This window comes from Lampetra planeri, chromosome 18 (genome assembly GCF_965212315.1).
Source record: "Lampetra planeri chromosome 18, kcLamPlan1.2.h2, whole genome shotgun sequence".
NCBI lineage: Eukaryota > Metazoa > Chordata > Hyperoartia > Petromyzontiformes > Petromyzontidae > Lampetra > Lampetra planeri.
In genome coordinates this window covers 9,614,329-9,627,539 of record NC_136124.1, presented here as the reverse complement: position 1 = coordinate 9,627,539, position 13,211 = coordinate 9,614,329, and the positions used below count along the sequence as shown (strand labels likewise).

General features: G+C 48.4%; 1 protein-coding gene across 2 annotated transcripts in view; it reads right to left on the bottom strand.

Annotated features, from left to right (window-relative positions):
* Positions 1-1,191: 1,191 nt before the first annotated feature.
* Positions 1,192-13,211, bottom strand: part of LOC144723627 (tyrosine-protein phosphatase non-receptor type 14-like) — an 87,294-nt gene continuing 75,274 nt past the window's right edge. For both annotated transcript variants that reach the window (XM_078602506.1, XM_078602507.1), the window contains 4 exons: positions 11,356-11,484; positions 10,503-10,737; positions 9,039-9,199; positions 1,192-6,381 (listed from right to left, as the gene is read on the bottom strand). In XM_078602506.1, the coding sequence (XP_078458632.1) occupies positions 6,253-6,381; positions 9,039-9,199; positions 10,503-10,737; positions 11,356-11,484 (654 nt within the window). In that variant the 3' untranslated portion in view covers positions 1,192-6,252. The remainder of the gene's footprint in view (positions 6,382-9,038; positions 9,200-10,502; positions 10,738-11,355; positions 11,485-13,211) is intronic.

The following is a 13,211-nucleotide window of genomic DNA, read 5'->3' as shown; positions in this document are numbered from 1 at the left end:
GAAAACCATCGGGAACAGAGGGGGTGGAACATAGAAGTACAGGACAATGAATTTCGCTGCACTGCCACCTACTGCACATCAAGTAGCTCTGCAGCACTACGACAAGCTGTCCCCCCCCCCCCCCGTATAGCCTCGAACAGACTGTTGGGGCAAGTGCTGTTAGCGAGCACCTATGAAGGCCGGCACGGCACACGAGGGAGTGGTTGGCCAGCAACCAGGCCCGGTCGCCTTTGTCTCCCCAGTGGCGATGTTTACACACCGCACACCAGGTACTAATTTGAGGCTGAGTCGACCTAGGGCATGCCCAGGACCGATTCAGATAATTGTCACCGGTGTTGGCCGTGAGCGGGAATCGAACTCGGGTGGACCGGGTTCGTTACGCGGCGTGCTAACCGCTGCACCACCGCTCATCACACACACAAACACACAAACATCCAGGCTAAGCCATTGAGACTTGATGCGGACGGAGAGAAATTCCGGTGTGATTTAGACACTCGCCCGCAATTGCATGCAAAGGTACAGGTCATGGCCAAGCAATACACAAGCACACACCTTACACGCGCGAAAGTTATACATTCAATAAGGACATTTTATTACTTTGTAAAGATTCAATACACGAAACATTTCATTTACTTGTTTCTTTTATGAAGGACTATGTACACACACCCCCCCTCCCACACCGCGGTTATTCTGAATATACGAATGACATATAAAAAAAAAAGTCTGTACACACGAAACAAAGTGAAATAACATAGTCAAATACGGAACACGGGGGGGGGGGGGGGGAGTTCCAAAAGGAGGGGAGAGGGAGGGGGGTTTGTGTTTTTTTTAAAAGCTTAGCTAAATTGCACAAGCGCGTGTAGGTCTACTAAACGATTAAAAAAAAAATACTGTCAAGTGACCTCACAGTTTCTGTAGTTTTTTTGGTTACAAATAAAAGGTTGGAAGAAACAAAAGAATAATAACAATATTTGTTTGGAACCCACCAAGAAGCCCACGACGATATGGTAATAAATAGGTGAAAGCGAAACAGAAACATGCATAGCTTAGAAGAGATTTGCACAAATTATAAACGATTACGTCTAACTCTCTACACGCTGTTCAATTTTTGATTATTTTATACTGCAAACGAACAAACAAAGCACAGCATATCTCTTTAACGTAAAAAAAACAACATTGTATCATACCAAAGGGTGTTCATGTGTTTTTTACTGCGATTTAATATTACTATGCACAATTAAATACAATCGTTTATGAATGGCATTTTGTTTCTTAAAAATACAAAGGAGCCCACGGGGGGGGGGGGGGGGGGAGTGGTTCTTGGCTGTGGCTAATGGAGGAGATGCAACATTTTTGTTGCCCAAGGCAGCTATCAATGCTGCTCTGTTAGCTCCGGGTAAGCAACGCCAACAGCTGCTTGCCCCCTCGCCCGCCCGCCCTCCCACTGGAGAACGTGAAGCATTCCTCGGCACGGCGGTCAGTTAGTAGGACGCCGAAGGGAAACACCACACGGCCTTGCCGCCCGTGCGTGAGCCCTTGCCTGACGGCGCGTGCACGTGGACTGGCACGGCGAGATTAAATCTCCACACCGGACCGGACCCGGCAGGACCATCTGCGATGGCGATATCCAATTGTGCCCCAGCTCTCTAGAGGATGCCGGTTATCCAGGGGGGGGATGCAGAGGTCGCAACCGGGTACCCGATACCCGTACCCTACCCGATACCCGGCTACCCGTACCCGGCCGGGTACGGGTACCCGTTTGCGACCCTGGTGCGGCCGGGTACGGGTAAGGAATCAAAACCCGTTTGCGACCTCTGGGGGGATGTTACCGCGTCGTGCCGGCACAACGTCGCGACGTTTACGCCGCACGCGCGTCGCGTGTGTTCTTTAAAAAAATCACTTCCCCCAAGCAGGTGCAGCGAAACGTCGGACATGGCGCCGTGACAGCCCCCCCGGAGACTTGTTGGAAGGCTGCGCAGCGCGACCGATTAGAAACCCACGTCCCTCGGGGCGTTCCTCTCTTTGCTGCGCGTCAAATTTTACGCAACTACCGCTCTCTCTCTCTCTGCTCTGTTAGTAACCCCGGGGTCGCTCGCTGCTCATTCCTGCCGACTTGTTTAAAATAAAATCTGTCATTTCCCCACCCCCTCCCCCCCATCTCAGCTGACGGCTATTTAAGGGGGGTAGTGGAGGGTTCGCCGCACGTCTTGAATGTTTGGACAAAGGTGCGGATTGTACTTGAGCGAGCCCCTCATTAGCCATCGATTGTCTGTGCCTTTACGAGCCGGTGCGCCAAGCGATTAATAGCTCATTCCTTGACTTCATTGTTGGTTGTTTGCCCGAACATTTTGGCGTTGCGAATGTCGCGTTCGTTTTGTCGTCCAACGGGCAACGAACGTGAAGCTGTCCCAAAAACTAAAAAAAAAAAGCGATAAAGTCCTCGGTAGATGACGGGAGCAAGTAACATCAGACACGAAGGAGGAAGAGCTCATCACGTGATGATGTTGTTGCTTGCCTCGCTCTATTAATATAATTTACAATTGCCGGCTGTCTGCGGCGACAGGCGAAATGTTTACAACACCAAGCACATTAAATAATTGAATAGATTGGGTTTACAAAATGAATACTCGTAACATATTTCTCAACAACTTATGGATGGTGTCATGGTTAGTAACAATTAATGCCTTGTTAATTGCGCAATTATATAGTTTTTTTAGGCAGCGCTATAATACCTGTGAGCTACATCGTACCCAGCAAGGGTCGGACACTAATGCATCGATTCATTGTCCATCTCGTGATAGGCACATTTAATGCTCAGAAAATGTTTAAATGTTTACAATTGTAATAAACGTGGTATGCAATGGGTTCAAGTCACCCGTGCAGCCACAAGAGGCGATTCCATTCACCACACGTTCGGATTCAGTTCTTGCATTCAATGATGAATTGTCCTTGAATCATGCCAATTCATCGCTTAGTTCAAACCCAATATATAACCGTGGGTCTGTTTGATTATCTGATGTCGATGTTTTAAAAAAAATGGCCTTGTTCTCAAATTTAAAATGTTAACCTTAAAAATGACTTCTTAGTGAAGTCATATCTAACACTGCAGACATATCACCGTTACTGCACTTGATTTAAACATGGCCAGGATAAAAGTTCAGAGATGATTACATTGAAATTCATTCAGAAGGTAAAACCTCGTTTGGTTCCCAACAGCACTGCATTTTGCAGGTAACCGACCTGCCATGCCCAATGATAAATATTGGTAAAATTGTCTCCAGCTTTTCTCATCATTACAATACACATATATATTTACTTTTGTTTAACATTTTGTCTATGGCAATATCATTGGCAATTATAGCACACTTTATTAATCTCAGAGAATAAGTGCTAAGTGGATTGATGGATGCATCACTGAGGTACATAGTATGAGTACATGGACATTTGTGGTCCCACAAAGCTTTGGTAATTGTTTTGAACATTTTAAAATATATATGCTGTACACAATATACACAAACACTTAAAATACAACTTTGTTTAACCCGACGATGATTGACAAAAGGGAGACTAAGCTCTACTGATTAATCGTGTAACCTGTGTTGCTTACTTAAGACAGTAAGTCCTCCACGTACGTTGGGGGGATGTGTCCCTGGAACACATCGAAAATCTAAACCAAACTTACCATTGACTTAATGTTTATACACATTTACGATACGTTCCTTTGGGGGGGGGGGGGGTGGGGGGTGTCATGTTTTGGTTCAGAATTTTCAGAGAAATATGAAGTATCAAAAAGATAGCAAAAGATTCCCCCGAAAAGAAAATACGTGACAAGTTTAAATATGTAATTTTAGAGAGGGCGGCGGAGGTTGCATTTAGAGGGAGTAGTAGAGCCACTGGAGCTATGCACTTTTAGATCCAGATTGAAAAACTAATTTCTTTTACAACTGCTTCTTGTGTTTAAGTTTGTTGCCCTTCCCCCGCACCTCCGATGAGCACGGTTTGGCTACGTACGGTGCGAAAGAAGTTCAACGTATGCACGTCACAGTATGGCGATGTTGTAAACACCGAGGCTTGGGCGCCCTCATTGGGAGCGCCGTGGCGTAGCGCGTCGTCGCGTACACCGCCCAGGACACCACTGCTCCCCTTTTCGCGCGTCAAGCGTTCAAAACAACGCTGTCGTGAACCGGATTACGTTCCCTCCATTCGTTGGCGATGTTACGGTGAAGCGATGTGAACGGGAGCAGCGTAAATAGAAGACTTCCCGTACAAAACGACGGGAACAACGCACTGCGATCCCTTTAAAGCGGCGATTCTTAACCTTTACTGCAGCTTTGCACCCCTTTGGCTCTCAGTCGTAAAAAAAAAATGTTTTGTTAATAAATACACAGAGGGTTTAATGATACCAAGTAGTTGCACTTACATGCCCGTGCTTAATTTGCGTTTCGATGATTTACCTTCTAAAGAAATCTGGCCATGTCTCGCACCCTCAGAAAGGGCATCTCGCACCCCAGGTTAAGAACCACCTGCTTTAAAGCGAAGAGGGTCGCCGCGGCTTTCACGCCGTCAAAAGGTGCCACCGTTCCCAATCCGCGGGGAGCAATGACAGCAACTGGCCAGGGCATTTAAAACGATTCAACTAAACTATTTTTTTGTTATTTACCAGGTAAGGCCCACTGAGCCGTACAGCTCTTTTTCAGAAGCGATCTGGCCACAAGTGATAGCTCAACCAAGTGGCATAACGTGTGGACATTTATAGTCGACAAATACTCTAAACGCACGTTGATTCTCAATGTGGACGGGGAAAAAAAACCAGAGGACCCAGAGAAAAATCCACGTGACCACGGGGAGAACACGCGAACTCCAAATATACAGGCATCAGGGTCAGCATTGAACCCACGACCTCCTGTATACGCGGTGGGGTAGTTAACATTTCACCACCGTGGTGCCCCAATAGAACCCCCCCCCCCCCTCATGGAACTTCATGTTAGAAGTTCAATACACGCAGTTCATATTGCAATCGAATTCAAGCCAATGTTCATCAAGGTTGTTAGCGGTGGACTCCGATGTGTACGAGTTTTGTGGCAAAAAAGGTTCTGTCAGACTCCCGACGAAAACAAAATACAAAAGAAGAAAACTTACACGAGTGTAAATATTTAGCTGCCTTACGGTAAATGCACAGGCAGGCGAGAAGATGTGTAAATAATACTGCTAAATGTATACAGGACATTTCATATGTGTCTAACAAATGCATCGACCGACCAACCGCCCTTGACTGCTATCGCAAGTCACGTATATTATCGGAGACACACACGCAGCACGACAGCAAAAAGGAACCTACGCGTTTAAACCATCTTTAATTAGCAGCTGGATGTCGAAGAAAGAGTTGCTGTCCTATGCGTGTGGACCGTGGGAATGACTGAAGCATCAATCATTTTGAAGCTCAGGGCCAGACTGAGCCAAGTAATGGAACTCCTTCCAAGCGTCGGCAGAAACAAACACTGAACTCGGCACTCGTTCGTTAAAGGAGATGTAAGTGGCCTAAAAGAAAGAAGCAATCGGAACTCACGGGGGGACTAAGAAATATCAATACAATTCATCGAAAAAGACACTCTACAAAAGCCAGTTCATGGGAAGACTTTTTCTTTTGCTTATAAAAAAAAGACCACGCATAAAAGAGCCGGTTTAACGAGAGAGTTAAAACTTGTAGCGAAACAACTTCTGATTACGAAAGATGTCGCCCCACAACCGCTTCGGAGGCTGATGCTGCAGCAGCCAAGGCTTCATTTGGCGAGAAGTATCATCCTCGGGATAGGTTTCCTCGCGTTTCATTGCGATACTTTGATACAGAATACAAAACAATTTCATTCACGGAAGCACCCCGTTCTCAGGATTGTAAAAGCTGAAGTTGTGCCTGCCCTCAAACTGAGATGGCACGGTTCTCAGAACAACCTTACTGCAATGCTGGGCGGCAAACACACATTGTCGAGCGTAAAGCACCAAAAGGGCAGATTGGGCAGTTTCAGTTTCCTTTTCAATTCGCTCCTCCAAATGAGAAGCGCCGTGGAAGTTCATCCCAAGCGACGCCGCTCTTCTGCGGCGGAGCCCCGAGGAAGCGGCGAGCACCCAACGCGCAGAGAAGACATTTTGGCCGCAGCAAGGAACTCCTGCGAAGGACAACTTTGGCCTCTCGACGAGGTTTGGGGGGGGGCCCTGGCGAGCTGGTGCCGGCCCCTCCCCGGCGGTGGCCCGTCGTCAGATGAGCCTCGAGTTGTTGAGGAACTGGATGAGTGCCTGGTAGACGAACTGGTACTGCGGGAGCGTCTGCACCATGAGCATCCGCTGGCCCCGCAGGACGCCCAGCGCCTGTGGCACGTCCAGCTGCTGCACGGGAGAGGGGGAGGAAGGCGCCGACGTCACGAGCGGTATAGGCAACGGCGGCAGCGGCGGCAAAGGCTCGGTCACGTGCGCGCACGTTTCGGCGTTTGCTTTGTTGCACGTTGACAAACACACACTTCGCAAATCCTACTGGAAGATTTTTTTTCTTTTTTTGTGAGTGAATGTGAATGCACGCCGATTTTCGTCAAAAGATGCGTAAGTATGTACTTATATTTTCATAATAAAGATGTTTGGGTTAGATCGCGTTATTTATAAATGTGTCGTAACCCTCCACCACCGACACATTTATAAATAGCGCGATCAAACCCAAAAACCTTTATTATGAATAATATTGCTCGCGAAAGCCTACGTGTTTAACTGTACGTATGTATGTTGAACTTCTTTTGCACCGTACATAGCCAACCGTGCTAATCGGAGGTGCGGTCCGTGGATAAGATCTGACGTTATTATCAGTACTGATAAGAGACAAAAGGTGGTTGGAAATGGTGCTGGCCTCAGAATCGCCTTGTGTGCCGTGAGGCCCTTCAAAGGTGCTCACTCACCGCTTGGAGTCCCTACGCTAGTGGGGTGAGCGAGCCCATTTCCTCCCTCCCTTTTCCCCAACTCGTGAGCACCGTCGCGTTTCGGGCTTCTATCCGAGGAATTCCCGTGCTCCCCTTCCCTTTTTTATCGTTCGCGCTTCATACCGGGCTCTTGTTGAGAATGCGAAAAAAAGAGAAAAAAGTGCCCATTAACTGCCCTTGCCCCAGCAACGTTAAGGCTAAAGCGAGGGATCGTTGGGCCTTACTCAGGAAATATATAATTCAGATTTTCTTGCACCTGTGTATAGTTTGATGTTCTCGCCCCCCTACGGGTGTATGTCAGCACCGTCTCTCTGCAACGCAACAATCCCACCTCCCCCCTTCACGACACCGCTACAGGCACGCACCACCAACACCTGCCCAAATTCACACTAAAAACCTGGAAACTTGCAGAAAGATGCAGCAAAAAAAAACAATCGGTGGCTATTCTGGGTCATTACCGAAACAAACAATCGACCCAAGAACTATGCAGCGGGGTTAAATCCGCTCTTGCAAATACAAAAAAAACGAACTGCCAATTCACCTGTGAAACCGTGTGTGACCAGCCTCAGTCCAGTGCGCGGTCATCACAGGTCTGAAGTGTACCGACACGCAACGACTGATATTGACACCGTATAGCCAGCTGCCTCTAAGCACTGCGTGGCACGACACGGACGTGGCGCCGTGCACTCTACCTCTGATCTGAAGTGCGGCAGTCAAGGTGGCAGATCTTGTGCTAAGAGAATGGTCTGCGAAAGGCGATACAGAGTTGCTTCTGAAATCCATTCAAGTGATTGTTTTTCATATCCAGACACTAGGGCCGTGCGTTTTCCTACATGGCCCCCTACGAAAATTTTGTATTAATGTGACAGATAAACTGAACATTTTGATTCTCAAACAGCTGAAATGTAGATTTTTAAAGCAAAAGTAAAGCAAAGCTAATGGGGATAGCATTTTTTTGGAGATGGGGCTCAGATTTTTTTCTTTTGCGTAGTTCTTGGCGACTGGACTGAGACCATCAACTCACTAAACTGGAGGACCCGGTTTAACCTAGAATCGAACCCATGTTCTCAGCGGTACAGGCTACAGCTCGGCATTCTGCCCACTGAGCAGCCCACCCGGCAGCCTTGCCTTGCGTCGTCCTTCGACCATGGCCACTCAGGGCACCGTCTCAAACCGGCGGCACAGAGCCCATCGGCCCCCGCGCGCGATCGCTGGGGCTGCCATTCTGTCGAGGAGGCTCACGACGATCGTGGCAGGGGTGAATTTGAATACAGTCCAGTGGCTGTAGAGAGACACATTTTGAATCGGGCGCGTCCGTCGTTTCCTTTCAACACTGCCGTAAGGTGTGTGCCGAAAATACAGACGGCACCGCACGGCCTTCGCTTATTCCGTGAATGACTGTGTTTTTTTCTCACACCTCGACTGAGAATTTTTTTTTTAAGTAATGACCGTGTGCGTTGTCTTGCAAGAGAGGCAACGTCAGCTGGAATCGGTGATAAAAAAAGGCCTTGGTAAATCAAGCAGCAGCAGGTAAATCAGACACTAACGAAGAGCTAATGATGCAATGATTTAGTTCACGTAGCTTCGTCTATTAATAGAACGCACAAATGCCAGCTGATTGCGTGAAGCTTTGAGGCGACAGGCCAATATTTACGGCCAAATGTTGAAAACACTTGCACACGTTAAATAATTGAATAGGTTGGGTTTACAAACGTTACACTCGCAACATATTTCTCAATAAATTACGGATGGCGTCAAGGTTACTAACATTAGCGCCTTGTTCATTACGCGCACCTAAAAACTGCGTTGCATTTTCATTGCATCGGCGCAACGACGTCTGTAACCCTACACTGTGCACCCCAGTCAACCGGCGAGGCTGGATCGACGACACGTCATCGATCCATTGTCCACGTCACTGAACGACGGTGCGCGAGAAGCGATCGTTTCGCCGCGTCGTTGTAAAGGTCGCACGCAAACGGGGTTCGGGGCAACCCCCCCGGAGCCGTGAGAGACAAGAGAGTGGCTGGGCTGAGGGGGCCTGTGGCATTGCGCGCGTGGCTGCACGTGGCAGACGCTCACCACGTTGTGCTCCAGGCCGGCGATGGTGATCTCGGTGAGGATGAGCACGCCGGAACGGCCCACGCCGGCGCTGCAGTGCACCACGACGGGCGGGCTCGCGGTGTGGGGCGGCAGCATGGAGTTGGTGTGCCGGCGCACCGACTGCACCTCCTCCAGAAATGCTGTCGGGGTGGAGGGGGCACACACAGGATCCGACGACCGACAAAGTAGAGAGACAGATGGACAGAGTAGAGAGACAGACAGAGTGGGGGGGGGATGGATGAGAGATGGGCAGGGCCGGTGTTAAATTACGGGGTGGTTTCCATCTTAGCAATCGTCATCTGCATTGTAATTAAGTTGCTTGCGAGTCTGTTAAGTCTCCAGCGCACAAATAGTGACTATCCAACAGACTGAGGGCCCATTCTGAATGAACGGGATGGGAGACCTAAGGCAATGACGATGATGACCAATTTACAATCTATGTCTTCGGACCCAAGTAAAAAAAAAACACCTACTCGTTCATTCGGCGTGCGCGTAATCGCCGAGCCACGCAACAGCGTCCTAGGTGGCCATGTGTGATTCTCGTAGAGCTCTGCCGAACTTAGCCAGTGGACAGTCGTCAACAATTCTGCGACATTGCTTGTACGGTGCCGCAGCTGCCAGCTTGGGTTGTCATGAAGACCCCAACGGTGGAGGTTGGCTGCACAGAGACCATGCCCTGTCCGGAAGCTCTAAGCGAGGCCCATTGATGGCGTGGTCCAGTGTTCTTCACTAATTTTCAGATAAGACATCGATATGAGGGCTGAGACACAAACCATTGGGTTTGCCAGCACAATGGGGGTGTTTTTACAAGTTATGTCTGGAGGCCGTACGTCAGGGCCCGCACTAAAGGCCACTAGGGCTACCAGTGGCCCACGGGCTTTGCAATTAATAATGCTGGCGTGGCGGGTTGGAGCCAGGTGGACAGACTGTGGGATTTGCGATAAGGAGCTGGGGATTGGTGCTGATTTTGCCCTCCATTCCTTCCGCTAGCTGGTTTCTGACAAGCAGTCTTGGCACGGTTAAAAAAAGTCTATTGATCGAACTTGAAGTCAAAGTGACCGGTGGTCTGTGGAAGGTGAAATGTAAAAATCTTCAGTTTACGCATATAATGCAGTGTCATAAAGGACTGGAGTTTAGAATATTTACCCCATAAAGAGATACGTACATACGTACAAACCAATACACATTATCATCCATATCTATAGGGTGGTATCTACATTATTTGTGATTTTAATTTGCAATTGTATTACATTCATATAATCTGTAATTGGTATCTCTATTACATAACTCAAAGTAATTGGTCATTTGCATCTATGTATGCATCAGGGTCAGGATTAAACCTATGAACTCCTGTACACCAGGCGAGATAGTTAACATCTTGCCACCGTAGATACAACATTACGCGCGGACACGACGCACAGCGGGGCTCGCGCGGTCACCCACCCAGGAAGCGCTGGACGTCTTCGGGGCAGCCGTGGTCGGGCCAGTCCGGGTAGTGCAGGTGCCACACGGTGCGCTCCTGCCCAGAGGGCAGGTGCTTCACCTTGAGACCCGTCGTCGCGTAGCTGCCCGAGTCCGTGCGGAACTTGGTGGTGACGCGGTAGTCGCCGTAGTTCGCCGAGTTGCGCTTGGAGCCGAGCTTGGGCCAGTAGCGGTGGCACTTCTGCCGTCCGCTCTCCTGTTGAGAGGGGGGAGGGGGGTGGCGATCGGCCGTGAAAGAGTTGTCCCGCGGTGAGCGCCGATGGGCCGAGGTGACCGCCGGTCTGGGGATTCGAACCCAGGTCTCGGGCTACAGCGCTACCCGTTCGGATACGCTTGAACAAAGATGGTCAGACAACTTGGGACACACAGTCGGTGTAAGTGTATTTACAACCCGCAGGATAAGTGAGATCGGTATTTTCTGTTTCTTTTCCTCTAGGCTAGCGTAGTCAACAAGAAATTTAAATTGTATGTAAGTTCAACTGCTTTTGCACCATAAGTAGCCAACTGTACTAATTAGAGGTCTGGAGGAAAGACAAAAACTAAATACACAAAGGTGTTCTAAAGAAATTAGTTTTTTTATCTATATTTAAAAGTGCATAGTTCGAGTGGCTTCATAATATCAGAAGAGCGTTCCAGACGGCCGAAGGAGCGCATCTGAAAGCACGCAATGCAGGTGACCACGCTTGTTCGATGGTTAGCCAAAAGCTGCCGCTGTGAGGGTGACCGGAGTTTGCGCGATGGTTTTGGCGGAGAACATTAAGCGGAAGAGTCGTGTGCGACACATCCCACACCGTGGCTTTGCTCGAGGTCCTACCTGCTCAGGTGTGACCATGGCTATGACGCTCACACTCTGCTCCCAAACCATCTGCCAAAAGTCCTGGCAGGTGTTGGGCAGAGGGCCCTGCGTGGCGATGTAATGCCACTGCTCACCACCTACCCTGACCTGCACGCACACACGGACACACGCGCATATGCATGCACAATAGCAATCATGTGTCAGGGCCTTTACTTTATCCAGGAAAGCCTCAATAATCTTTCATGAGGGTCCTGCTTGGAACCTTTGGCCAACTCCTTAATGAGCGTTCATTTCGGAATAGGAAACCAGACTATACCGTGAAAGCCTACCCATAGGATGGGGATAATACAAACATCTGTGGATATCTCAATAGAGGAGTAACATCGATTGCCGTACTATACTTCCACATCTATGTTCCCTTATTTGACCAACACACACTGACCAGCATGGTGAAGTATGGTCAAATAACCCTCACGACCTACACGATGTGTGGAGGTCTAAATCCACCAGTAGATTGCCAAAAAAAAGCTGTTTATGTAAATATGCAAAGGGACTTCTTACTACACTGCCAACTTACTTGCACTTGTTAATGACAACAATAATTTTATGTTCCCTTCTTACAAAAATATTTAAAAACAAAAAAGTGTTTTTCACATAAGCACTTAAGACATATATATATAGATGCTCTATTTCAAAAGAATACAATGTTGTTTTAAATTAAATTTACAAATGTTTACTCCAAATTTTTTCTTTTCTTTTTATTCACGTTTTTTGTTAAATTCTCTGTAACGTAACACATTTATTATTCCGGAAACAATAACAATTTACCCGAATAACGTACATACTTCAAAACGTGTACATAGTTCGTACACTTGGTAATAAATACATTCTTGAAAGAGGAACTGACAGCTGAGATGTCTAATGTGCCACATGTCCTTTCAGCAAATACTTACACATTATACACACACACACATATACATAAACAAACTCTACAAGCATTCTATTTCCAAACTTCCAAACCTAACTTTCACGTGTTCGGGGGACACGCCGCCATGTGTTCTTTACATGCCAGCGGCCGGCTAAAGAAAATAAAACAAAACAAAAACCCCGACTAATGTGTGCCCGCTTTGTGTGCAAGAGGCGCGCAATTGCAGCAAAGCGCCGTTTTCACGGGGCGGCAATAATGCATCGCAGCTGTGCGACAAATCAGCTGCCGTGTAATGCGTAACGGCACGCGCCTGTTTACTCCACCGACCAGGGGCTGGCTGGACGGGACACCTGTGCCCTCTCTCTCTCTCTCTCGCCCGCGGGCGCCAATTACTGACAACTGCCGGGGTACACTTCCACGCCACCCGAGACGGCCGGGCGCTTTGATGCGGGACACGGGGAGGAGCGCCACGGCGGGTGTTTTTTCCCCCCACGCCCGAAACCGCAAGCGTGGAACCGTTCATTTGGAGCCACTTATTCCGTAACGAGCGTTAATCAAACATTTAATTGTTTAATCGCGGATCGGCGTGGCCGATTGATTGGCTTTAACGCGATGGGGTTTTTGTTGTTGTTGTTGAGCGCCGTGCCGTGTAGTCGTGAGTGCTGCATATGACGTGTGCGCGTGTTTTTTTTCGTGTGCGTATACACGCTCTTGCGCGTCCGTACGCGTGTGCGTATAGTAGCATCGCAAAATCGGCCCATTGCATTATAATCCCGTAAACCCAGGTTCAATTCCTGCTCATGATGAGTAAGTACGGGGGAGCTGTGCTTAACATCCGAAGTCGTGTGCTTGTACTAGAAATCACCCATGATTTCCCGCCCACCAATGCAATGTAAGGATGTGTTTTCTCACATTAGAGCCGTGCTTGTATAATGGTGTGCTCATA